The sequence below is a fragment of the Pelodiscus sinensis genome, chromosome 3 (genome assembly GCF_049634645.1).
Source record: "Pelodiscus sinensis isolate JC-2024 chromosome 3, ASM4963464v1, whole genome shotgun sequence".
Taxonomy (NCBI): domain Eukaryota; kingdom Metazoa; phylum Chordata; order Testudines; family Trionychidae; genus Pelodiscus; species Pelodiscus sinensis.
The window spans coordinates 93,471,956-93,496,069 of record NC_134713.1 but is presented as its reverse complement, the minus strand read 5'-3'; the positions used below and the strand labels follow the sequence as shown (position 1 = coordinate 93,496,069).

At 39.7% G+C, this 24,114-nt stretch overlaps 1 protein-coding gene across 5 annotated transcripts in view; it reads right to left on the bottom strand.

Annotated features, from left to right (window-relative positions):
- Positions 1-5,890: 5,890 nt before the first annotated feature.
- Positions 5,891-24,114, bottom strand: part of AKAP7 (A-kinase anchoring protein 7) — a 129,154-nt gene continuing 110,930 nt past the window's right edge. For 2 of the 5 annotated variants that reach the window (XM_075924176.1, XM_075924180.1), the window contains one exon: positions 17,391-18,345. In XM_075924176.1, the coding sequence (XP_075780291.1) occupies positions 18,143-18,345 (203 nt within the window). In that variant the 3' untranslated portion in view covers positions 17,391-18,142. Of the gene's footprint in view, positions 7,394-11,636; positions 13,568-16,109; positions 17,362-17,390; positions 18,346-24,114 lie in introns of those variants that run through there. The other 3 variants (XM_075924179.1, XM_075924178.1, XM_075924177.1) reach the window with 3 other exon arrangements.

The window sequence follows — 24,114 nt, the reverse complement described above, 5'->3', positions numbered from 1 at the left end:
AGAACTCCATTTTTGATTCTCAGTACTATGTTCAACAAAGTACTTTAAACAAGAACATTTTTCTTTAAATAGCACTCAGGAGAAATGACATCAGCTAACACGAATGCTCCAGAGCCACACTTTCGTAAAACAGGATCTGGTAAAAGGAAATGCATTTTTCCTGAAAAGTAGGGAGAAAAAGGAAAATAAGTCAATAAAGAATGAAATAAACTATTAAATAGCTACCCTCCAATATTATAAATTAGACCAGAGCCTGATTCTTTACATTTCAAATTAGATTTGTCCGGTTCGGAGACAGGAAGTATACAGACTAGAAACACAGGTTTGTTTCTAAAAGGTTAGGAGCTCTTAAAATACATAAAGCTTCCTGACCGGATGAACCTATGTAGATTTTTTTTTCTTTCTTTTTATTTTGTTTTTTGTTTTGTCTGAGCAGCCACTTCAGCAAACTGACAATGTCAGGGTGAACAGGTTTGGAAGGAACACAAATCCTCTACCTCTGACTTTCTTGCAAAACTAACTGAAGCTAAAACACAGTTCTAGGAATTTTGAGAAACTCTTATTGATTTTAATTTCCATTGTTTTTTCACTTTTGTCGTCTTCTGCACTTCTGAAATCCTGGTGGGTTTGGAAGTGGAGGATTTCTGTGTGGAGCTGCTTATAGTATTTTCAACCCCAAAAGAAGCAGGAAGCACTGGAAATCATGTTAAAACTTCTCAGAGTTCAAGCCCAGTTTTGCAAGCCCAAGAGGTTATAACACATAATTTTCAGATTAACAATTGTACCATTGGTTCTTTTTCCTACACAAACTGACCAGTGTTATTCCTCATTAGTGGCAGTTGTAATGTCTGTACTTATGATACTAGTAAGGAGCCTCTTGTTTTGTGTGTCCTACACTTTTATATCTTAAGCACCCTCCCCGTGTTCAAATTTCAGGCATGTTTGGTCTTGGAACTCAGCACAGACTGTTGGAAGAGAGATGCACTGCATGACTTCACATTTCTTTTCTTCATATTGTGTGTAAAACCAAATGTTAGCTGCCCAGGGTAAGGTAGGTTTCTGTTGATACACAGGCAAACTGAAATCAAGGAGCTATCGTAATTTACATGGTTGAAGTTCTGCTCTGCAGTGCTGGGACTTTGAATTTTGAAGTGAAAGGCTGCCCTGGGTTTGTAGACCTGCCACTCTTGCCTCAAGACCCAGTGTTGAGCAGGATATTTGTATTATAGGTCTGATTTGAAATCACCATTGAAATCAATGGGAGCTTTGCCATTGACAATAATGAGTGCAGTACCAATCCCTATGGATGAATTCCATCCCTTGCATATTAAGTTTACAAAACCCTGCATCATTCCTTGTGAGGGTATTAGTAACTTACAGAGGATGTAAAGCCTCCCAAGAGATAATCAGTCTAATATTAATGAAGCTCAATGTTTTTTCTGAATTAGCAATAATAATATCACATTTAAGTTTGAGATCTTTGCAACTAACACATCAAGCTTAAACAGGAATGATCTTATTTGTTGCCTGAAAAATGGAACAGAAGCCTAGATGGTGCAAAATGATCTAGACAGATAGGAAATCAAAAGCAGCTTTTCTTTGGAAAAATTGCATATGACAGAATACTAACTTTTCACAATACTGCACTTCTGTAAATGTATGGAATTTCTTTCCTTTTGCTTCAGTCATACCTCTTACTTTTTGGCTTTCATTTCTCATCCCTTTCAAACTGTATACATCAAAAATCTCTCTACAACTCAGGGAACCTGTCTATGTAGATCTAAAGAATTCTGGTGCTTTTATGAAATTGTTGTATCATCGAATGTCTCAGTATGTGATGAGCCAACCATGGCTTAACAGGGTCCTTGACCGGTATCGCACCTCTTCCCTCCTACTACCCATTTTGGGTTTGGAAGAAGCTGCAGAGCAGATAAAGGAAGTTCTTCACCTTAATGACTAGCCTCAGGCTGAACAGTGAGTATGACCAGGAGGGTGCGTGAGCCTTAAGGACTTGTTTTACCCAGCTGAGCCACAGGAAAGAGTGGAAAATTGCCACACAAACAAAGCAGCCAGGTAGTAGTGCTTATTTTTAAAGATTCAGAAGGACTCAAACAAAGGAAGCTTGGGTGGGACAGAGCATGTGTTCTCATAGCACAGAGATTATTTTTAACTGTAGACCAGCCAAAGGAGGAGAAAGAGAGATTCCATGATTTGCAGAACAATCCACAATGCAAAGAGTGGGGATGCTGGACTCCATAAAGGACTGTGTCTTAGGACCAAAAAATATTCAAAAAGCTAGAGGCAACAGAGACAGGGAAATAAGTATAGGTGTGCTGTTATTCTGTCTATATCTGACTGTTTCTTGCAGTGTCTAAAGAGCGATTGTTTTTGGAACCTTTTCCAAAATCTGAGATATGTGCTTTAACTCTCACATGTTCCTGATAAACTGTAACCAAGAGAACCCATTGGGTGGGAGCTCTAGGAAAGGATGTGTTTAAGCTACTTGGGAACCTGTGAGGGTCAGTCCTGCTCTTGTGAATGAAAGGCAGCTGAACAGGAATTCCCATGTCTGGGATGGGGTAACAGAAAGAGAGCCGGCACCCAGGAATTGTACCAGAGAGGCCAAGGAAAGAGACAGTTCTTCTGCCTACTCATTCAGACAACCAAAGGCATAGATGGTTTAGAGCGATGGGGCCTAAGCACAGTAGTCTGGTGAGCATCCAGCAAAGGGAGCTTTATCAGGGCTGTACCACAGAGCTTTGGGAGAACTTCAGTCTTCACTTTCCCACAATGATACGTTATCCAAAGGAACAGAGAATCTCATTCTCACTGTATTTTGCAGGGACTTAAGGCCTAACTTAGAATAAATGGGACAGAGTTCACAATGGCTTATACAGGCAGTCCCCGAGTTACGCGGATCCGACTTACATCGGATCCACAGTTATGAACGGGGCCGTCTCCCTGGTCTCCAGCAGAGCAGGGAGAGGAAGCAAAGCGGCAGAGCACGCGGGCAGCGGACAGCCCAGACGCGTCTGGGCTGTCCGCTGCCCGCGTGTTCCGCTGCTTTGCTCCCCGTCCCCCTGGTCTGCAGACCAGGGGGACGGGGAGCAAAGCTGAGCAAAGCCGCAGAGCCCGAGGGCAGCAGGACAGCCATGGCACGTCTGGGCTGTCCCGCTGCCCCCGTGCTCCGCGGCTTTGCTCTGGACGCCTGTGGTACATCAGCTGGGGCACTGCCGGTTGGTCCCATAGCGCTGCTCTGGGTGCTACTGGACCAACCCAGCAGCACCCCAGCTGCTCTGCCCCAGGCGTCCCCAAGTCAGCCGCTGCTGAAACTGACCAGTGGCTGACTACAGGAAGCCCCTGCCCCGGGCTTCCTGGAATCAGCCGCTGATCAGTTTCAGCAGCAGCTGACTTGGGGATGCCTAGGGTTCTTAAGTTGAATCTGTATGCAAGTCGGAACTGGCGTCCAGATTCAGCCGCTGCTGAAACTGATCAGTTTCAACAGCGGCTGAATCTGGACACCAGTTCTGACTTACATACAGATTCAACTTAAGAACAAACCTACAGTCCCTATCTTGTACGTAACCCGGGGACTGCCTGTACCACAAACTCAAAATATACCTTCACAGTAACTGAGGTTGTGTGTCTGTAAGTTGTCACAATGCAAATTCACCTCTGCAAATTCACTGTCTTTAAATATAATTTGACAAATCCTCTCTTGACGCATGGTGAGATGCCAATCCTACAATGTGGCATTGCTTATCTCTGAAACCTCTGACAGAAATACATAGCAAAAATCCCTTTGGCATCTGTGACAGCATTCCCAGCAGCCTTTCAAAGCGGCAGCATCACATGGAGCCTGGGGTTAGTGGGGGAGTCCCCAGTTGACCCCAGGCTCCACAGGCGCTTTCACCTTTGAAGAGTAGCAACAGCCATAAGGCACCCTAATGACAATTTAACATATCTAGTCCAAGGAGGAGATTTTGCTATTGCTGCTCTGATACTAAGGTGCTGAGCAACAATACAGTATCTTTAACTTACCATTCTCACTGAAGTTAGATACTGTATCTGGTTCTAGCTGAAGCTGGTACACAGTTCTTGCAGTTACTCATATGAAATCATAAGTATTTTATCTCTGTCACTGACTTCCCATTCCTCCAAGCATTGCCAATTTTTCAAAATGATTTGCTTCCAAAGATTTAATGGCAATGAAACACAGGGAAAAACATATCATTTAATCTTTACAGCTTCTCCTACCCATAGAAGAAATACCACTGCGCATTTGATCTGGTTAACTGGGTTTTATGGAAACAGGCAGGATGCTCCTTTACAGATCTGGATGTTTCAGAAGTGTTCTTACAGCTGTTCAGAAGCTTTCCTTTGGGCACAGAGATAAGCACAGTACCTCTTAATTGCATGGTAATTACTGGAAATGCCGAAAGACATTGTTATAAAAAAATCCACCAACTGTTTGCTTTCACATCTGGGTAGCATGGAAACTGGCAATATAAGAAGAGAAGCCATATTTACTATGCAAAATGGGAATTTTTCTACATCAGGATGATTAAGTTGATGACAGCAGGAGGTGAGTGCCTTGCACTGAAGTGTGTAATGTTCATCACAGTATTTTCTGCATGAAAAGGAAAAAGAAGGCAACTAAATTGGTTGCTTCACTCATAAAGGTCTGATCCAGTGGAATGATGCCCATTGATTTCAGTGGGCACTGGATCAGGACTTAGATTCTCTCACCACTGCTTGCACTACCACTCCCCCCTCCCAGCCATTGAATGAAAATGGTAGTGCACTTTCTTGGTGAGCCTTAGTTTCTGCCAATGTCTGAAATCTATGAGGCAGGGCTAATGCAATGAGAAATTAACTTAACACCTTCCGCTCTTCCCACATTTCATTTCATTTCATAGGCTCGTCAGTGACACCTCTCACATAGATTTTATATACAACTTTGCTTCATTGACATCATGAGCTTGGCATTTTTTAAACCAATCTCCTTTTAACATTATATATTCCAAAGCATCTAGTTCTGTTCCATTCAGGAGAAAAAGCAGAGAGGTGAAAAGGTATTTGGTTTTTTTTTTTTGTACAAAGTTTGTTAAAGTTTCCAAAACTTCTGAAAACTGAGCCTCCTTCAGGAAAAAGAAATCAGCCAAGTCACTGTAACTCAGCCATGTGTTGGAGCAGTAGTTTTCAGTGTGTGGTTCACAGATCCCTCAAGGTTCACAAATAATGTCTGATTTCCAAAGGTATCCACATCTCCATTCAAAAATGTTTAGGGGTTCACAAGTTAAAAAAAGGTTGAAAACCACTGTGTTAGAGGTCTTACCATGTTAATGTAGACCTCTTTTGTGCCCACTCTGCTAGCCCTCCATTGAGAAATGCTGGTGAAGATACTCATAATGTGATGTCTCCTTACCTTTTTACTTACTTTGAGGAGCAAGGTACTTCGATACTTAGTTAACACTGGCTTGTAACCTACCAGTTGTTGAAATCAGAGTGAAGACATTCACATTACAGAACTATTGTCTGGCTCTCTGCAAATCCAGTCAGACATTGCTGCATTGGTCATACTTAGGCCTTATTTTGAAGATCATCTTCACAACTGGTAACAGCTAAAGACTTTCTTTTTTAATTGAAAGTGGAGACCCTGAAGAGATCTGTGTGTGCTCCATATGCCAGGTTTGAGAAACCCAGAAGGAATCGCTTTTCAACTCTGATCCAAATATGTCTGAAGACTAGACTTGTCTCTGGGGCTAGCAGTCTGTGCAAAACTAGTTCTCCATGAGGCTTGGAGTCCTCCTAATGGTATAGCTGGCCAGATCTGTAAATGTAACACACTTGGGCTTGAAAACTGGGTTTGATTTAGCACAAGGAGACGTTGTTTTTTTTTTTTTTTTTTTTTAACCATGTGCACCATTATTCGTAACCTGCTACACGGATGTACAATAGAACCACAGAGCTACAAACACCTTAGGAGTGGAGGTTTTCATTAACTTTGAAACATGTAAAACTCTGAACAAAACATTATAGTTTTTTCAAAAGTTTACAAATGAACATAGACTTTGAAACTACTATGCAGAAGCAAAATGCTACTTCTAACCCCCTTAATTTAAATGAAACAAGTACAGAAATTTCCTTTACCTTGTCAATTTAAAAAAAAAATCCTTTTAAAAGTTATATTATGTTTAACATAGCATTGCACTTTAATTTTTTCTGTGGCTGCCCAATTGCATACATCCGCTTCCAAACAAGGTGTGTAGTTTACCAGGCAGTTCAGAATTCTGGTGTTCTACAGTGTCAGAAAAGCATTCTGCAGCATTACATATTCCAAACATCTGGAGGAATTAAATGCCATGGTGCTCCTCAAATACATATTCAGAGACAATAAAGAAACTAGAGAAGGAAAACCCCCATTTGGTGGCTCAGTCCTCTCCCAGTCAGTATAGGATTTTACCATAGAACATTATTTTCTATGTTGACAGTACATGAATAATTCCACAGTTCCTGTGCTTCCTCTTTCTTAGATCAAGTGCAAATTCTTAATTCTGAACTCTGCCAAAGAAGCAGGATGGAGTAGGGAATAATTCCTTCTACTATGGTGAAAGATATTTTGCTGGAGCGTAGAATCATAGAACACTAGAACTGGAAGAGACCCCGAGATATTATCAAGTCCAGTTCCCTGCCCTCATGGCAGGACCAGGCACCATCTAGATCTCCCTGATAGATGTCTAGGCAATTAATTCCACTATTTAACCACCCTAACAGGAAGTTTTTCCTAATATCCAAACTTAAACCCTCCCTGCTGCAATTTAATCCCATTGCATACAGATCCCTCTGGAGTTGAAATGAAAACATGAGTTGTGCTTCTTATCACCTCCAGTAGGTAGTACTGAATTTATGCAATCTGTAATTAGATTGCCACTTGGTGGGTCAGTGCTTTCCCAGTAAATAATAGAACAGCAGAATTTCAAAGTCTATGGGCTAAAACACAGCTTAAAGCCAGCTTCTCTCATAGACATCTGAATTTAAAGCGTAAGTAGCTGAGTGTTTTTTAAAATAAAAATTAAGTTTTTGAGTTTTGCCCATCCCTCCGGTTCTGAAATATTAACTTGGCTGCACTGTATTCATCTTATCTACCTATTTGAAAGGAACACAAACCAAGTTATTTTGTTGTAGTTTGTTCTAATTCCTGCATAATGCAGTATCAGAGTTGAGCATGTCTTTCATATACACATTGCTATATCCTTGTTTATGACACTACTCATGTTCTTTTGAAATTAGAATGAAAAATTTAAGTGCTTTACTTACATTTGCTATTGAACCTCCAGGTCTATTTTGACACAATAGCAGAATAAGAATGTTTCCTTTAAAACGGTCTCTCCTGAAATGATAAAGAAATCTAGAGGTTTTGCTCAGCTCACTGTGCAGGATGATCTAGTCTGACTACAATGCCTTTGCCGCGAAAGGATGGGAATGTGGGGGAGAGAAGGTGACTCTATCCTAGGGTGTAGGCAACTTTTTTTTTATTTGGGGACTCTTGGTAATTAATAGCATAGCTGTTGAGTATCACGTTAATCAATAATATTACACCAAGACTAAAATGGTCTCCTTCTAATAAAATGAAATAAACAAATTTGTCTTCTAAACTTAGGATTTCTTTATTCATGCAATCCTTACATTTTTGTTGGGGCTTTAGCTCCCAGTTGTCCATGTTCTGTTTTTTGTGGCTGCCTGATCCAGCAGATAGCGGGAGACTGTTTTGGCTCAACTTAGAGCATCCTTATGGTTCTTAGGTTTTTCCTTGTGGGCCTATATCTCCCCATAGGGCTGTTTCAGCTGCCAGGATTTTCAGAGGGCAGTAGTGGTAGTAGCTAATGTATAACTGTGATACTATTAACAGTTTAAGGAGAAAGATGTGTTTAGTGGGTGTAGCAGAGGAATGGAGTCAGGAAACTTAGGGTGAAATCCCATTTCCAATGAAATCGATGGCAAACTTTTATTAATTTTAGTGGTGCCTGAATTTTACCATTAATTTTTCCTGATGCCACCACTGATTTGTTGGGTAATTTTTCTGACCTCCCCTCAGTGCATCATCTTATTTGTGAATAGTGGAAAAAACCCAGATCCACCTAGCATGGCTGTCACAATGCTACTTGTCGTGGTTTCTTGGTACTTCACTGTTAGCAAAATGGCTTAAAACTAAGATCTTCCTGCTCCAAAAGTCCTGGCTGCTGCCACTTGAGCTAGAGGTGAAGTTCTGTGGTACAGCTGAGCTGTTCTGATCACATCCAGCAATAAAATTGAACTACCCAATGCACTGCAACACTTCATCCACATTTGTTAAGACACTTTGAGATCTTTGGGCAAAAATTACAACTAACTATGAAGGGTTGTTATACACTGTTTATCCTCATACACTGACCTTTCCCTCTCTGGGGCTGCTCTTTAGGTCTGGGTTAGTACCAAATAAAAATATATACAGATGACAAAATCATCCCATAAACATTTTGCAGGACTTCTGCTTTCCCCGATATGTTGGGTCATGTTTAAAATTACTATTCCCACTTTGGTAATCAAAGTGGAACACCTGGGATAGTTTAGTTTCAGATAATTTGTTTATTAAAAATCCTTCCGTTTGTTACATGTTGTACAGTTGGTCACTTGGGGTGCGTCTACACTGCACTGTAACTTAAAATAAGATATGCTGTTTGGGCTACGCAAATTGCGTATCGTATTTCGATGCTATTTCAAAATAGCTTCTTCGTCATTTGGCACGGTTTACATAGCGCCAAATTTCGAAATAAAGCGCAGTTCCAATATATCTTTACTCCTCATAGAATGAGGTTTACAGGAGCATCGGAATAGAGAGCCTGAAATAACATGAAGACGCTGGATAGCTATTTCGGGATACTGAAGTATCCTGATATAGCGTTGCAGCGTAGACATAGCATTGGTGTATTGCTTTTGCCTTGTCTGCATGACTGAAATTTTTTAACAGGCAAATAGTGAAAAATTAAACATCAGAAATTCCCAATGATAATCAAATGTTAAGGCACTTGAACACTTTTAATAGCAACAGTCAGATGAATATTCATTAATAACGATTTGCCTCTATGAATAGCAGCAACTATAATCTGCGTAATTTATTTGCTAATATATTCACAAATCTATCTTTTCATTATCTGACTAGCTTTACCCCCCAGAGACTCAAGAAAAGATTTTTTTTTTTTTCAAAAGCACTTATCACTGACCTACCTCTACCTCCCATTGGCTTCATTGAGTGCAGAGTTAAGATAATGCTGCTTTCAACCCCGCCCACTTCCCAGATGCATTATACTTCACAAGAGACATGAATTTAGTTCAGTGGAACAGTGATGAAATGTTCAGGTTTTTTTTTTAAAACTGTGGGAGATGATCTTAAAGCAGCCCAAATAAATATATCAGGTTAATTTTCTTCCATTTGATGTTTGAATCCCAGCCTAAAGAGGATTACCTCATAAATATTTATGGAAACAAAAATTAGCTTCGCTCTGTTTAACCCAATGAAGGTTAAGTGTAAATCATAATACTATATAATCTTTTACAGAAAGCAAGTGAATAGCTTTCTTAACACATTCAAGATTCTACCTGTACTTCCGTTCTCTTGCTACTTAAATGGGAGGGAAATGGGCTTCGAGGACTGATGATTGTGAGAGGTCCTTTGTTTTGGAACATATTTCCCACACCTTTGAACCACCAGGGCCAAGTTACGATCTCTTGTTTTGATTTTTACCAAAGCAGTTGAGGAGGAGGAGAATGAGAAGAGCTGATGTAGAGATCTTTATGGGAAGCCCTTTTGTGTTAGGTCAGTGTTTTGGGTTACGTGCCCAAAGTACAAGATGGGCACCCATCGGTATAGATTACAAAATTGAAGAACTGTATTCTGTATAGTCCCTAACATGATGAGGCCCCAATCTAATCTGTGGTCTCTAGATGGAAAGCAAAAGGTGTGGATCTTTGGCCTGTTTTATGCAAGTCAGACTTCATTACCATAATGGTTTCTTCTGGCTTTAAAAATCTATGAATCTACAATGCAAATAGTTTTATTTCCATTATTGTTTGAATCTGTCCTGACCTAGCCAAAGATTGACTCTCTGCCTCTCCGTCTTTGCCTTCTCCTTTAGTAACTCTCTCATGGGACAGTTAGTAAATGAAATAATTTGTGCACTGACTAATCTTTTTTTTTTTCCCTTTGGTTTGAGAAATGTCTTTCCTTTATAAAGCCTTAAAGAGTTAGTAACACAGGCAATAATGCCTTCCCCCTCCCTTCTCTCCATTTCAGATAACAGTTTGATCAGTTTGGAAGTTTCTGTGCTTTTGGGGATGCTAGGGTGCAGTGCCATGGAATACATATTCAGGGTTGTGCTCTGTTGGCTTGCCTAGCATTTTTACTTTGAATCTAATATTGACTTATTTGTTTTCACTCATTTATGCAAGAATGAAAGCTAGATGGGCACAAGTATTAATACAGTACAACGTGGTTTGTGGTTGCTGGTTCTAAACCAGACTCTGCAAGGCAACTTCTATAAAATACAACTAAATCTGCTTTCAAAAATATGGCAAGTGGGAAAGAAGAATCATGCAATAAAGAGATGAAGGAAGACCTCACAGGGTAATTACACGGTGTGGCCCTCTGTTTTCATCTCACATTTCATTAATGTAATTTATGATCAATCATTGCTATAGGAAGAGTCACAGATTTCCATCTCTGTGCCTTTGTCTAGAATAGAAAAATGAGGTATTCTGAAATGTTAGCCTATGTCTACAGTAAGTAATGTTATAAAACCATATTACTTAATACACATTAGCTACCATGTTTTCTAAACATTTGTTTCCCACATCCTAGATAGGGAAATGACTCTCCTGTATGACTCTCCAATATTATTAGGTAATAATAATCTATCCGTGCATAAGTTAAGCGATACATGCTTGATAGTAAATGACCAGCTCTCTTAGTACTAATCTAAGATAGACTTCTTTGGTGTTCTTGGGCCTGTTGCCTTTCTGTGCTTAGGACCAGAAGCCAGGTACACTGCTCCAAGCACACCAATCCCTTATCACTCAACAAGTCCAGCTAAGTTTTGGGCCGCTTTATTTCCACCATGGGCAGCCTATGGCCAACAGACTTCTTAAAACAAAGGGTTTTCATTTAGCAGTTGGAACAAAGTGTAACACATTTAATCTTACACTTCACTGCCAGCTCAGATAGCAAGCCTCCCCTTTGATGTTACAGGAATGGAATCAGCCTACATTCTCCCAATCATCCAGATCCCCCTGCCTCAGAGTCTATCCTGTCTACACAGCAACTAGACACCCTAGCGGGCTCACGTCAGCTGATTCAGGCTTGTGTGGGGCTGTTTCTTTTCTGTGTAGATGCAGGCTTAGGCTGGAGCCTGGGGTCTGAGACCCTCAATCTAGTTCTCTCAGTTTAGCATGTCTGGTTCACACTGGTTTTGTTGCTCTCCAACAGGCTAGAACTGGGACACTCTGCACCTAATGTGGAGCACCCCCAGTGATGCTTCTCGAAGAAGAACCACAGTTGTCTCTTAAAGGCCATTAAGAGGCGATTAGATATCCCCCCTCTCTATCCATAAATGTTAAGAGTCCTGATTTATCTTTGTTAGGATGACTGAGTGGAGCACAGTCCAGTTGGACTACTCTCAAATTTGGTCAGGTCTGTAGGACAGATTTTTTGCCACATAACTATCACAGTCAGGTGCTGTGTGACCAATATAGCCATGCTGGTCCAATATAGCCAGACTTAGTTATACTGGCAAAACACTGCTTGTACTTGTTTAGCTTGTTTCACTCAGGAGAACTGGAATAATCTCTTTGGGCAGGTCTTTCCTTGTCCAAACTGCACCAATACGAGTAATGCTTTTGCCAGTAGAGTGCCAGTCACTAAATTAAGTTGTACATAACTATCAGTTTTGAAATAGGCTCTTTCTCTGAGATTTGTTTCCCTTCCTGCACAGTGTTACATTTTGTGTTACTCCACTGTTGGTATTATACATTGTGAATCATGACATTGTTCAGACTGAATGAATAAAGATATTGGCTGGCTCACACACTACCTTCCACATCCTAATGACTTAACCAACCAACCAAACAATGGGCACTTACAGAGGTGCAAATTGTTCTGCTCAGCCTCTTGTAACTTGAACAATCTAATCCACTGGTTTTCTTTTCTCCCCTCCATCATCCACTCGCCCCCCCTCCCGCACCACTTCCCTTATTTATCCTTCGATCTGGACTTTTAATACTCCAGTCATCTGAAGAAGTGGGTTGTAACCACGAAAGCTCATGATACCACTCGTGTTTTGTTAGTCTAGCAGCACCTTAAAGACTATTTGTTGTTGTTTAAGTTTTTCCAGTTAAAGACTAACTCAGCTACCCCTCTGAAGCTATTGTTCAGACTGAATTGCTATATTTTCTTATGTGCAGCCAAAGATTTTTTTCTACCTTCTCCATTTCAATTGCTAGACGCTTATCTCAACTGAACTTCTGTACCAGTGTGGTATATTGGGAAGAAGCTTTAAGTATGACTCTGTAGTTTCTTCTGTAAAGCATCTGATTGAGCTTATAGATTCATTTGTAGGTCTTTTTCTCCTGCCTTAGCTGCTTTTTTTTCCCTACATTTATTTTCTTTGTTCTTTTACTTCGGTGTTTTTGTTAGAGTGACATTTCATAACAACACAATCACTTAGCTTTTCAGCTTAAATTTGATTTGAAAATGTGTGACTAGCAGACCAGTGCTTCTGATACAAACATGCTATTAGACTGCTTAGATGTGTGTCATGCTATTATTTTCTTCTCTGTTTCTTAATCCAATTTAAAAGTGTCTTGGTGGTTTTCCAACAGTCAGTAGTCATTCAATCCAACATCTAATATACACAGTACATCTTCCCCTAAACACTTATTCAGCTACTCTGGTCTCAGTTTCCTTGCCACAATTACTCACACTTGGTACCATTGCTGTCCTTCACTTATCCCACCCCATCCACCCCTTGTCTCCATTTACGTTCTTTAAATTGCAGTTCAAAATCTATCTTGTCTCTTTGATACTCTCTGAAAACCATTTTCTGCTGCTCTGTAGGGAGGAAGTTATGTAAACTATTGTGCAGATATGAGCCTGATTATGAACTAGTATATTGCTTTTAATTTATATATATTACTAATCCACGCTATGGTAATTGGGGGTGAGGGACAGCATACATTTCTCTTTCTCTGTGGTTTTACTTCACGTTACAATTTTGCTTGAATTTTATAAGGACTGAAAAAAGCATAGCTATCCTCATCCAGAAAATGGAACTCATGTGCAATCTCTCTCTCTTGCTGTAATTTTTTTTTCTCTAATTGCTGCAATACTCCTTTAGCTGTTACTTAGGAATGGCATGGTAGGTGCATCACTCTTTGTTTTCCAATGAATTGTTCTAATTGTTACTTGCATATGAAAATGTTTTATTTCTCGGTCTAGCAGTCTCTTGGGTCTGGTTTTCATTCAATACAAATATTCCTGTCAAAGACATAAGGAGAATATAAATGAGGAAATGAATACAAATGAAGAACTTTGCTGTTTGGAAATTGTATTGATCAAAAGGATGATGAGGTAAACAACATTTCTACATTAATGAATTATCACTCCCAGAGCTTGATGTTTCACCTTTTCCTGCAAGAATCATATGACTTCTTGTTGCTTTTACCACACTGTGAGTAATTTTTGCAAAAAGCATTACAGTTACTCAAATAAAATGATCCAGGCAGTTTCTATTGAGCATCATCTTCTAGGACTAGGCAGTTGTTTTAAGGCACATTAAAATCTTGACCGACTAAAGAACTGCTTTGTCATTCAGTGGAATTACAGAGAGGCATAAAATACAATTCAAATACAAAATCACATAATTGAAATGAACTTGCCTGTTACCTTTATTTAGAACAATTTTCACATACCCAAAACACACCTTACCTTACCTGGCTGCCAATTAATCACATATCTTAACTGGTTAGTTTGTTGACTCTAGGACGGTGCATATAGCCTTCCTATCCCTCCATGAATTCTTGTATGACACTGCTTGGGGAGAAAGATCAGAGCCTTCTCTGTCCAGTTACCTTATCGTTTTTGAGAGGCCAGTGACCACTTGCCTTCTCCATCAAGAGAGTTCTCTAGAGAACTACACCAGGCTAATGCTTCACATATATCAGGGCTAAATCAAAAGGATATTTCATTAACAGTTGTATAAAAAAGAGAGAGTTAATAATAGAGGTTTTTTTAAAAAAATTGCACAAATACAATAAAAACCCAGTTTAGAAACAGGAAGAAACCCCCAAATTTGATAGTCCCTAAGTGCCTTTGTTTACCAGTCCACAGGCTCCCACCAGCCTTCACTGAAGTCCTTGGAAGGCTTTCTGGAGAAGAAGGGTTGGACCAGCAGAGAGCATATTTCATTGACTCATCCAGTGGTTCCAGATCTAATGTTAGCTTTTAGATTTATATTTAATTGCATTCATACACTGTTTCATTTTGGGGTGGAGAATAGAAACTGATTTAAAATAACTTTTAAATTTTTTTTTCCTATTCAAAAAATAAAACAATTTGAAATTGGGAACCAAAACATTCCAAACTTACAATAATCATACTATTAAAATTATTTATAATTAATTAATTTTAAGCAATTCATCTTGGCTGTTCAAGTTTTAAAGCAAGTCGAACCACTGAACTAGTGTAAATTACTGGCTGAGCACTTGGAACTGGAGTTTTGTTGAAATGCTAAAGTAGTCTTTGAAAGCAGTAGCATCTTTGACAGGTGGCTAGAATGTTTGCTTCATTTTCATTTATTCAACTTTTAATTTAAATTACTTGTTAATTCAAAGTTGAGAAAACAACACTAGTTACCATGGCTAATTAGTAGAAACGTTGATATCAAACTGCTCAGGAAGAGAAAAAAGAAGATAACAAAATGGTAGACTTTTTTTCCCCTTAAGATCTGTTCAGAAATAGTACATCTCCTTTGTTTATACATCTGTCTGGTTGATTATTCTTGTCTAACTTTCTCTAAATTTTTTTATCTAGTGATGTATAGCATACTGTTAATAAATCAGCACATGTGCTCATAAGTAACTCCCATTTTTTCCCTATCTTTTGTTAGCCTAAGGGATAACCAACCATAAACTAGGCTTATAAAGCAGGTCTTGCTGGGTGTGCCAGATCCTGAACTGCTTCCTCTGTCAACACTAGATTTCAGTGAGGTTAAGATTTAGGCTTATAATAAAACTGTACTTCTTACTAATCCATGAAGTATGCAAAGAAACTTCAAAAAGGTTCATCTTCAGGGCTGTTCAGCATCTTGACCTTTAATTTCTGACCTGGGGAATCCTAGAAATGCTATTTTGAAATGTACTGGAAGGCATCTTCTTCACTATATACACCAGTGGTTCCCAAACTTTTCACTATCACGCCCACTTTTTGATTTTTGAGAAACCCTCATGCCCCTCCTCCCAAAAACATAGCAGCAAAACTTGGGGTGCTATTGACTGGGTGTGTGTGGCAGGGTCGCCTCATGCCCCCCCCCCTGGAATTTCTTCACGGCCCCCAGTTTGGGAACCCATGATATACACCAATGTTCCTCAAAGTGGTCTGTGGATCCACTCTGAGAGAGTTGCTAATGGGCCGCTCCTATTTGTTTATTTACTGGTGCTGCAGTCATGGAGCCTTGCAGCTCCCCTTGGCTGCGATTCGTCATTTGCAGCCAGAGGGAACCGTGGGAAGCAGGATGGCTGGCCTGTTTGCAGCTTTCTCAGTGTGGGCCCACAGATCACTTTGAGAAGCACTGCTATCTACTGAATCAGAAATATCCAAGAGTTAATATCCAGATGAAATATCCTTGCTTTGCCATAAGTCACAATTATATAATGAGGTGTGATTTGCTGGGGGTTGGAGGGGGGAGAGGGGAATGAAGAAGTTGTACCCATATGTTTTAATTACCGGTACCTGTTTTAGAGTTACCTTAAAAGTACTTCTTCATTTTATTTAAATCTGTTTGAGAGGAATGAGGACACAATGCAAAGAAAAAATCTTTTTTATTAGAAAGATGGACTTAAATGCAAAAGATGCATTTTTTTAATATGCTCTTTTATCGCTAGAGGAAAAAAATAGCTGATCCATGAGATAAAATACCAATATTTCATGGTTGATGAATAAAATCTTAATATTTAGACTGCAGTTCTACCAGCAAAAATCTGATATTGATTACAGAATGCATGATTAAGTAGGTGGTTTTAAAGTTGTGGGTAGTTTTCAAATAATGCTTAAGTGCAAATGCTGGGTCCCAATCATGCATTGTTGTTGGATTTTGTGTGTGCACTTCTTCTACTGAATTCAGCAGATGTGTGGAGTGCACCCAGAACACAGGTTCAGACCCCTTTTCACATAGCAAAGGGTAAAGAGATGGAGGAAATAACAGAAATAAAACCAAGAAGCATCTTGTTCCTACAGAAATGACAAGGCAAATATTCTGAACAAAGATTATTTGAACAATTCATCCTTCATTGAGGATGAAATCCTAGCTCCAGTGAAATCAGTGGAAATTCTTCCACTGACCTCAGTGGAGCCAGGATTTTACCTTGAGAGATTAAAACATTCTTGCTTGCATGTAAACAATAGCAGAAACAATATTTCAGCATCTGTACATGTGTACTCAGTTGTTGATTAACAAACATGAAACAGTGACTACCCAAAATACCAGCATATACAGAAAAGACACATCATTAAAAATGTCATCTTCAGCTATATATTTTAAAATCACATTGAAAGTTTAGAATGGCCACAGTGTTTGATCATACCCTTTAGAAATGAAGGCATTTCTATGGCAGAATCATGACACAGACCTGCCTCCTTAACTTTTTCCTTCCTTCCTTCCAAAAATTGATCTAGAGAGCTACTGTAACTCCTCAATAAACAGTCTGTTCTTTGCTGTTTAACACAATACCACATGCTATATTGGCTTTAATTTATATTGTCTGTATTAAAAGAGATGGAAAATTTGCAAAATCAGTATTTTTCATCACAAAACAACGTTGAGATTTTTTTTACCATAGCTATTTATGATCACATAGCCGGAGAGCTGGAGTCGACGTGATTTTTTTCCAATTTCTACTGTTGTTGTTTATGTCTGTCTTCAAACAGTTCCCTGTTAATTTTCATCCGGGTCTCAGGGTTTGATAAGAGCTCTTTTATCTTATTCAGTTTGGATAACAGAGCCTGTGATTCTCTGTGCAAGGCTTTCTTTATTAAGTCTGATTCATGGCTCTTCCCTAGAGAAAAAGGATACAATACATTTTGCATATAACTAATGTAATTTCTAAATATTAAAGCATGGCATTAATGTATCAAACTGCACATGTGTTTTCTTTAAGTACTTAGAATATTGTCCATGTTTATTGTGTATAAAAAGGTAGTGTTTTGTCAAAAAATATAATTTATGTGAACAAACTTTACTGAAAAGTGAACAATACTTTATAGTGTCACATTCGAGAGAACTCCCTATGATATTACCTACTGTGTAATAGTATCTGGTGATAAACATCTATAGTGGTAACTTTTTTAGCTTAGCATTGCCTGCTCTTAGCTTTGCAGCAGAATGTGGTGTGCTCTGCTGCAGATCAAGTGTGCAGTTGTAGGCTCCGCCAACTACATTGTTTGGCAAAGTTTTCCCTTATGGCAGGGCCTTGTTTCATGGCCATTCCTTTCAGTGCAAAAGGCATATGCAAGGGATTCAGTTCCTCTTCAAAAACAACAAAGAGATGCTCTGTAGTTAAGAGTCTGTGAAAATTCGAGCTTTTTTAATTTCACAATCTTGTCGATTTCCCCTCTCCCCCCCAATCATCTTTCCCAGCATTCAGTAGTTTTTCAGCAATGCAAATACTTTTTTTATGAAACTGTTTGTTATGTGTTCTGAATTGAGGGCCACCTTTCTGATAAGAGACACTCATGACGCATACTGCAAGTCAGCCAGCACATCTTGAACATGGAGCTGGGACATATTTTGATGGTTGTTCTTGGTTGATTTGTGCTTCCTTAGCATTCTCATAGTGATCACTTTCTGATATCACTATCATTTTCATTCTTATTTTCACTAGCTGCTTCCTCAGTTTTCACTGGGCTTCCATCAGCCTGTCTGTTTTTGTTTTGAGTTTCTTCTAGATACTGCTGTACAGCCTTGAGGACTGCGTTCTCCACCAGCCTTTTGCTGAGGTTCACCAATTCTGCATCATCTGGCTCTGTCCCATTCTTTTCACCTATGTGCCATAACAGACAAGAGAGGTAACTAATTGCTGTGGAAAGATAGCACACATCATGTATCGTGATATAGTACCTGAAACATAAGTCTACGTATTCAGCTGGATTTTAATCTGATTTATTCTTGTATTTGTAGAAATAATTACCCATTTTACAAGACCTGGGCCAAATATGATGTATTACGCCACACTCAAATCTACCAAATTGCAAATATTCTACTTCTACTCTTAAATTGTAATATACTCTTCTAAACCAATGGCAAATATAAAAGCTTCTCAGTCAGAAGGCTTGTAGTAATATTAGCTGCTTAAATCTTTTCTATTAGCAAACACATTTTAAATTAAAATATTTAAAACAGTCAGTTAATTTACAATTTACTGATGCTCTGGTGTCTAGTTATGCTACATTTGTGTTATCCTTTTATTTTTAAAATACATAGCCTTCCAGCTGTTTGTAGTTCATCCCAAGAGATCCTCACTGGTAAAAGGAAGGATCTGATTTTCAAAAAAGTCCTTGTAATGGTGTGGACTATGCCCAATACTCTCTGCTGGAGACTGCAGGCCTTTCTGCACCCCAACTCAGGGAGAGGAGCAGAAGAGGTCCTCCAAGCAGGATAGACTGGCTGCAGCAGCAGGAGCCAATCAGGGCCCAGCAGGCTGATATAAAAGAAGCAGCTGGGACAAAGCCTGGCCGTTCTTCACTGGAGCTGAACCCAGCCAGGTCTAGGCTCTGACTGAGAGGACAGTAGCACCTCGGATAGTTCCGTGTGTAAGCTAAACTTTAGATCTGGTTCAGAACCAGGACAGAGACAGAAGACTAGCCACAACTGGCTACCAAACTTTGCAGAACCCAGGACTGGGTGTGTGGAGAGCTAGACCTCAAAGCCCAGAGTGAGGGAGAGTTGGATGGAGCAGCGTCTTGGGAAAGTAGCCCAGGGAGCAAGGTAGCCAAAGACACTAGAGACGCTTAGCAAACAACTGCTACTTACAGGGTCTGTAGGCCGGGACCCAGAGGAGTGGGCAGGCCTGGATCTCTTCCCCCCCCCCCCCCCCCAACTTCCAGCAGCCGTAGCAAGGGGGCTAAAGACATCTGGCCCCAGGCAATGGACCTCACACCCTTTGGAGACCTCTCCGCTCCTGGAGAATATCTGGGTCAAAAATTGCAGACATGCTCTCAGCCGCAAAGGGGTACTCACAGGAGTATGAACTGTTTAAAGTCCCTATTGCAACTGGGTAGAAAACTTCAATTGAAATGCAAAAAGAGCATGCCCCACTCTTTTTGCTTGACGCCATTACTCTTTCCCCAAGACCATGCCCCTTCAGCAACCTCTTTCTCCCTCTTCCCCGCCCCCCCCCCCCAGCCAAACTCCACCCAACCCCAGCTCTCAATCCTGATCCTTCCTGTCCACCAAGAGGGCTGGGGCTGTCACGCCGCAGTCCCAGTCCTCCTCGGTGGCTAGGCAGTTTTGGGAAGGCAATGCCTTTCCTTGCCTACATTACCCACTGCCCATGAAAAAGAGAGAAAATATTTTGTACTTCTCCCTTGTGGTTTTTTTTTAACCATTTGTAGACCTTAACAATGTAAATTCAGTAGTCTGTTCACTGATACCTTCCTATAAAAATGAGAGACAAGGTGGATGAGGTAATATCTTTTAATGGACTAACTTCAGTTGGTGAAAGACAAGCTTTTGAGCTACACAGAACTCTTCTTCCAGTCTGAGGAAGATATTTAGAGTGTCACAGCTAAATATGAGGTGTTTAGTATAAATAGTTAATATTTCAAGGGACCATTCAAGACAAAGTGAACATAACATAAGAACGGCTGTACTGGGTCAGATCAAAGGTCCATCTAGCCTAGTATCCTGTCTGCCGACAGTGGCCAGCACCAGGTGCCCCAGAGAGGGTGGACCGAAGACAATGATCAAGCGATTTGTCTCCTGCCACCCCTCTCCAGCCTCTGACAAACAGAGGCCAAGGACACCATTTTATCCCCTGGCTAATAGACTTTTATGGACCTAACCTCCATGAAATTATCTAGCTTCTCTTTAAAATCTATTATAGTCCTAGCCTTCACAGCCTCCTCTGGCAAGGAGTTCCACAGGTTGACTACACGCTGTGTGAAGAAGAACTTTCTTTTATTAGTTTTAAACCTGCTACCCATTAACTTCATTTGGTGTCCTCTAATTCTTCTATTTAGGGAACTAACAAATAACTTTTCTTTATCGGCCCTCTCTAAATCACTCATTATTTGATATACCTCTATCATATCCGCCCTCAGCCTCCTCTTTTCTAAACTGAAAAGTCCGTCACTTTAACCTCTCCTCATATGGGACCCGTTCCAAACCCCTAATCATTTTAGTTGCCCTTTTCTGAACCCTTTCCAAGGCCAAAATATATTTTTTGAGGTGAGGAGACCACATCTGTACACAGTAGTCAAGATGTGGGTGTACCATAGTTTTATACAGGGGCAGTAAGATATACTGGGTCTTATTTTCTATCCTTTTCTTAATAATGGTCTGTTCAAAACCCTCCAGTCATTGTGGTGCATGTAGCTAGGGAAAGATTAATGGGTTATAGATTTTTTTTTTTTTTAATAAACCATCACAAAGTGATTATTCTAGATCTGATTTGTTAGTCATTCTCAAAGGAAATTGGCACAATAATTTCAAAAGAGGAGCCCGGGAATGTAAATTCATAATTTTACCAGACACTACAAATAATAGATTGAATAGACACTGGATTTATGGCTTACTGTAACCCTCAGAGTTGCTCCCCAGTTCCTTCCATCTCGTGACTGGGGGGGGAAGAACTTCACCTTGAATAGTCTCTTAAAATATGCATTAACTACTTATGCTAAACAACCTGTTCCACTTTGTACACAGCTGACACACTTTGAGGCCTACATTGCAGAATCAAGTTCGTATCCATGTAAACCCTGCATTACTTACATCATTTGTTAGCTGCACAAGGAGCTCACATCTGGAGCCCTAGGATGCTAAATTAAATTTGTGGAAGCACTCATGTGGAGGATATGGACTGCCAACAGAAGAATTGTGTGGATGTGAAACACCATTTTAATTAATATAGTGGCTGTACATCAACTTAAGACAATTTTGTAGTGTAGACATGACCTGAGCAAATTTCACAGATCTGAAGAAGAGCTCTGTGTAAGCTTGAAAACTTCTCTCTTACCAACAAAAGTTGCTTTTCTAATATCCTGGGACCAACACAGCTCCTACAACACTGCATATAAAACTAAGTACAGGTTGAATCTCTCTAGTCTGCTATGTACATTGGACAAACATCTCAGACACTTCGCCAAAGGATTAATGCCCACAAAACAGATATCAGACAAGATCACAAAGAGAAAACAGTTTCTTGCCATTTTAACCAGAAAGGACACTCTCTCAATGACTTAACCACCTGCATTCCGCTACAAAGACCTTTTACATCTGCACTTGAAAGGGAATCCTCTGAACTGTCATTCATGTTAAAATTCGACACTTTCCAAAAAGGACTCAACAAACATTTGAACTATCTCACCCATCCAAGATAGTTTCCCCAATTATCACCTCTAATACCATTAACTCACAAACATCCCACTCTCCCTACCTCTAATATCAATTCACAGACACTTACCTACCTTCCTTCCTCCCCCCCCCCCCCCGCATCCCCCTTCTGTTCTGCAATGTGATTTGTCCTTTTCATATTTGTTCATTTTTTTTAATTGTATCCTTTGGCATATATGGTTGTGACTACTTTCTTCCACTATTTGATCTGAGGAAGTGGGTCTGGCCCACAAAAGCTCATCATCTAATAAACCATCTTGTTAGTCTTTAAAGTGCTACATTGTCCTGCATTTTGCTTCAGCTACCCCAGACTAACACGGCTACATCTCTATCACTATTCTAGTCTGGCACTTTCTGGTTTGGCAACATCTGTGGTCCGGCATGATTTTAGTTAGATGGCCACATCCTTCATAAATGGACAAGTTTCCCACAGTCCCATAAAGTCTGTTTATAGCCATCAGTCCCAAGAGTTTCAGACTTGAGAGGTTCAACCTGTAGTCATAGGACAGGAAAAACAATAGCAAACCCCATGGATACAACAATACTGCTTACAACAAGGAAGACAGACATGATATACTGTGACTGCTGTTCAGCTTTTAGGGCCTGATTTTCACTGATTACTTATTTGCACCCAAAACTGTACAACTTTTGATTTTTTTTTTAAGTAAATGTGATGTGCACATGTGTTTAGGGACTTTATTTTTAATGACCCCCTCATGGCACATTCTGTGCCAAGTAGATAACATTTTGTGGCATACATCTGAGAGAGAGATTACTGTGGTTTTTCAGCATAAAATCCTTTATTATTAAAAACCTAGAATTATTAGTTTCCTGTATCTGCAAATTTATTTAAGTCTGATGGCAGATATTGACTGACTACAGACATAAAAGAATAGTATTTTACCTTGTGGGTAATAAAATCTTGATGAAAATACAAGATAGTAGAAAGCAGTCTGAGTTTCATTAAAAACATCATTTGAATGCATGCACAGAGTACAAGGAAACAGATTAGGTAATTGTAGTTTTCAGAGGAAGTTTCATGATACCTATTTGGAAACAGTATTGTGGGATTGGAGAGCTATGGTTTTGATCTTAAGTGCAGAGAACCTGCAACTCTTAATGAAGTCAGTGGAAGTGGAAGCGCTCAGCAGTTCTGAGGATATGGCCCTACACCACTGTTGATAAACAGAAAATAATTGATCAGGCCTAGAAGCCTATTGATGCCATTATAAGGAAATCATTAAACCTATTAAGAAATGTCATGTTTTTGCTTGTACCACAGCACATGCTTTTTAAACAACAGACAGAATTCCCTTGTCAAATTATTTCCTGAATGATTTCATAAATTCAGTTTGTGTTTATATATAAAAACATGTATTACCGTATACAAAAATATCATAAATATTTTTCAAGAATTTCTTCAAATACAAACAAGAAAAAAAATTGTCTAGATTATACGTAGAGTTCTACTTGTTCTGTGACATGTTTGCTACTTTGCAATATCCTAGCACCCACCTCCTAAATTCTGTTCTACCCCAGAGGAGATCTACTTGGAACCTGAGTTTGTGTAGATCTCTGCACAAGTGAATTCGGTGTAAATTTGCCTTGAAGCAGTACTATGGGCTGGAATATGAGGAGGGGCTTCTAGGTACATATGGAGCTATTTTCATCAGTGTTGTAAATTTTTACATTCCTACAGTTCCTAACTTACACCAATGTGAGTGCCCGGAGGATGTTACAAGTTAATAAGTAGCACAGGTTGTCTTGCTCTCGTCCAATTGCTACTCCAGACCCCATTCTTCCATGATATCAGCAAGAAATGGCCAAATAGAGGAAAGATTTAAAGGTATTGGGTATTATTAATGTGCATGTTTTGACTTGATCCCTTTTCTTCCATCCCATAGACATTCTTACATTACAGTTCTTACATTTGTAAGCACTCTGGGTCAGGACAAGCCATTGTATGCCTACATTTTGAATACTGCATACAGATGTGGTCACCTCATCTCATAAAAGATATACTGGCATTAGAAAAGGTTCAGAGAAGGGCGGCAACAATGATTAGGGGGTTTGGAACAAGTCCCATATGAAGAGAGATTAAAAAGACTTGGAGTTTTCAGCTTAGAAAAGAGGAGACTAAGGAGGAACATGAGAGAGGTCTATAAAATCATGATCGGTGTGGAAAAAGTGAATAAGGAAA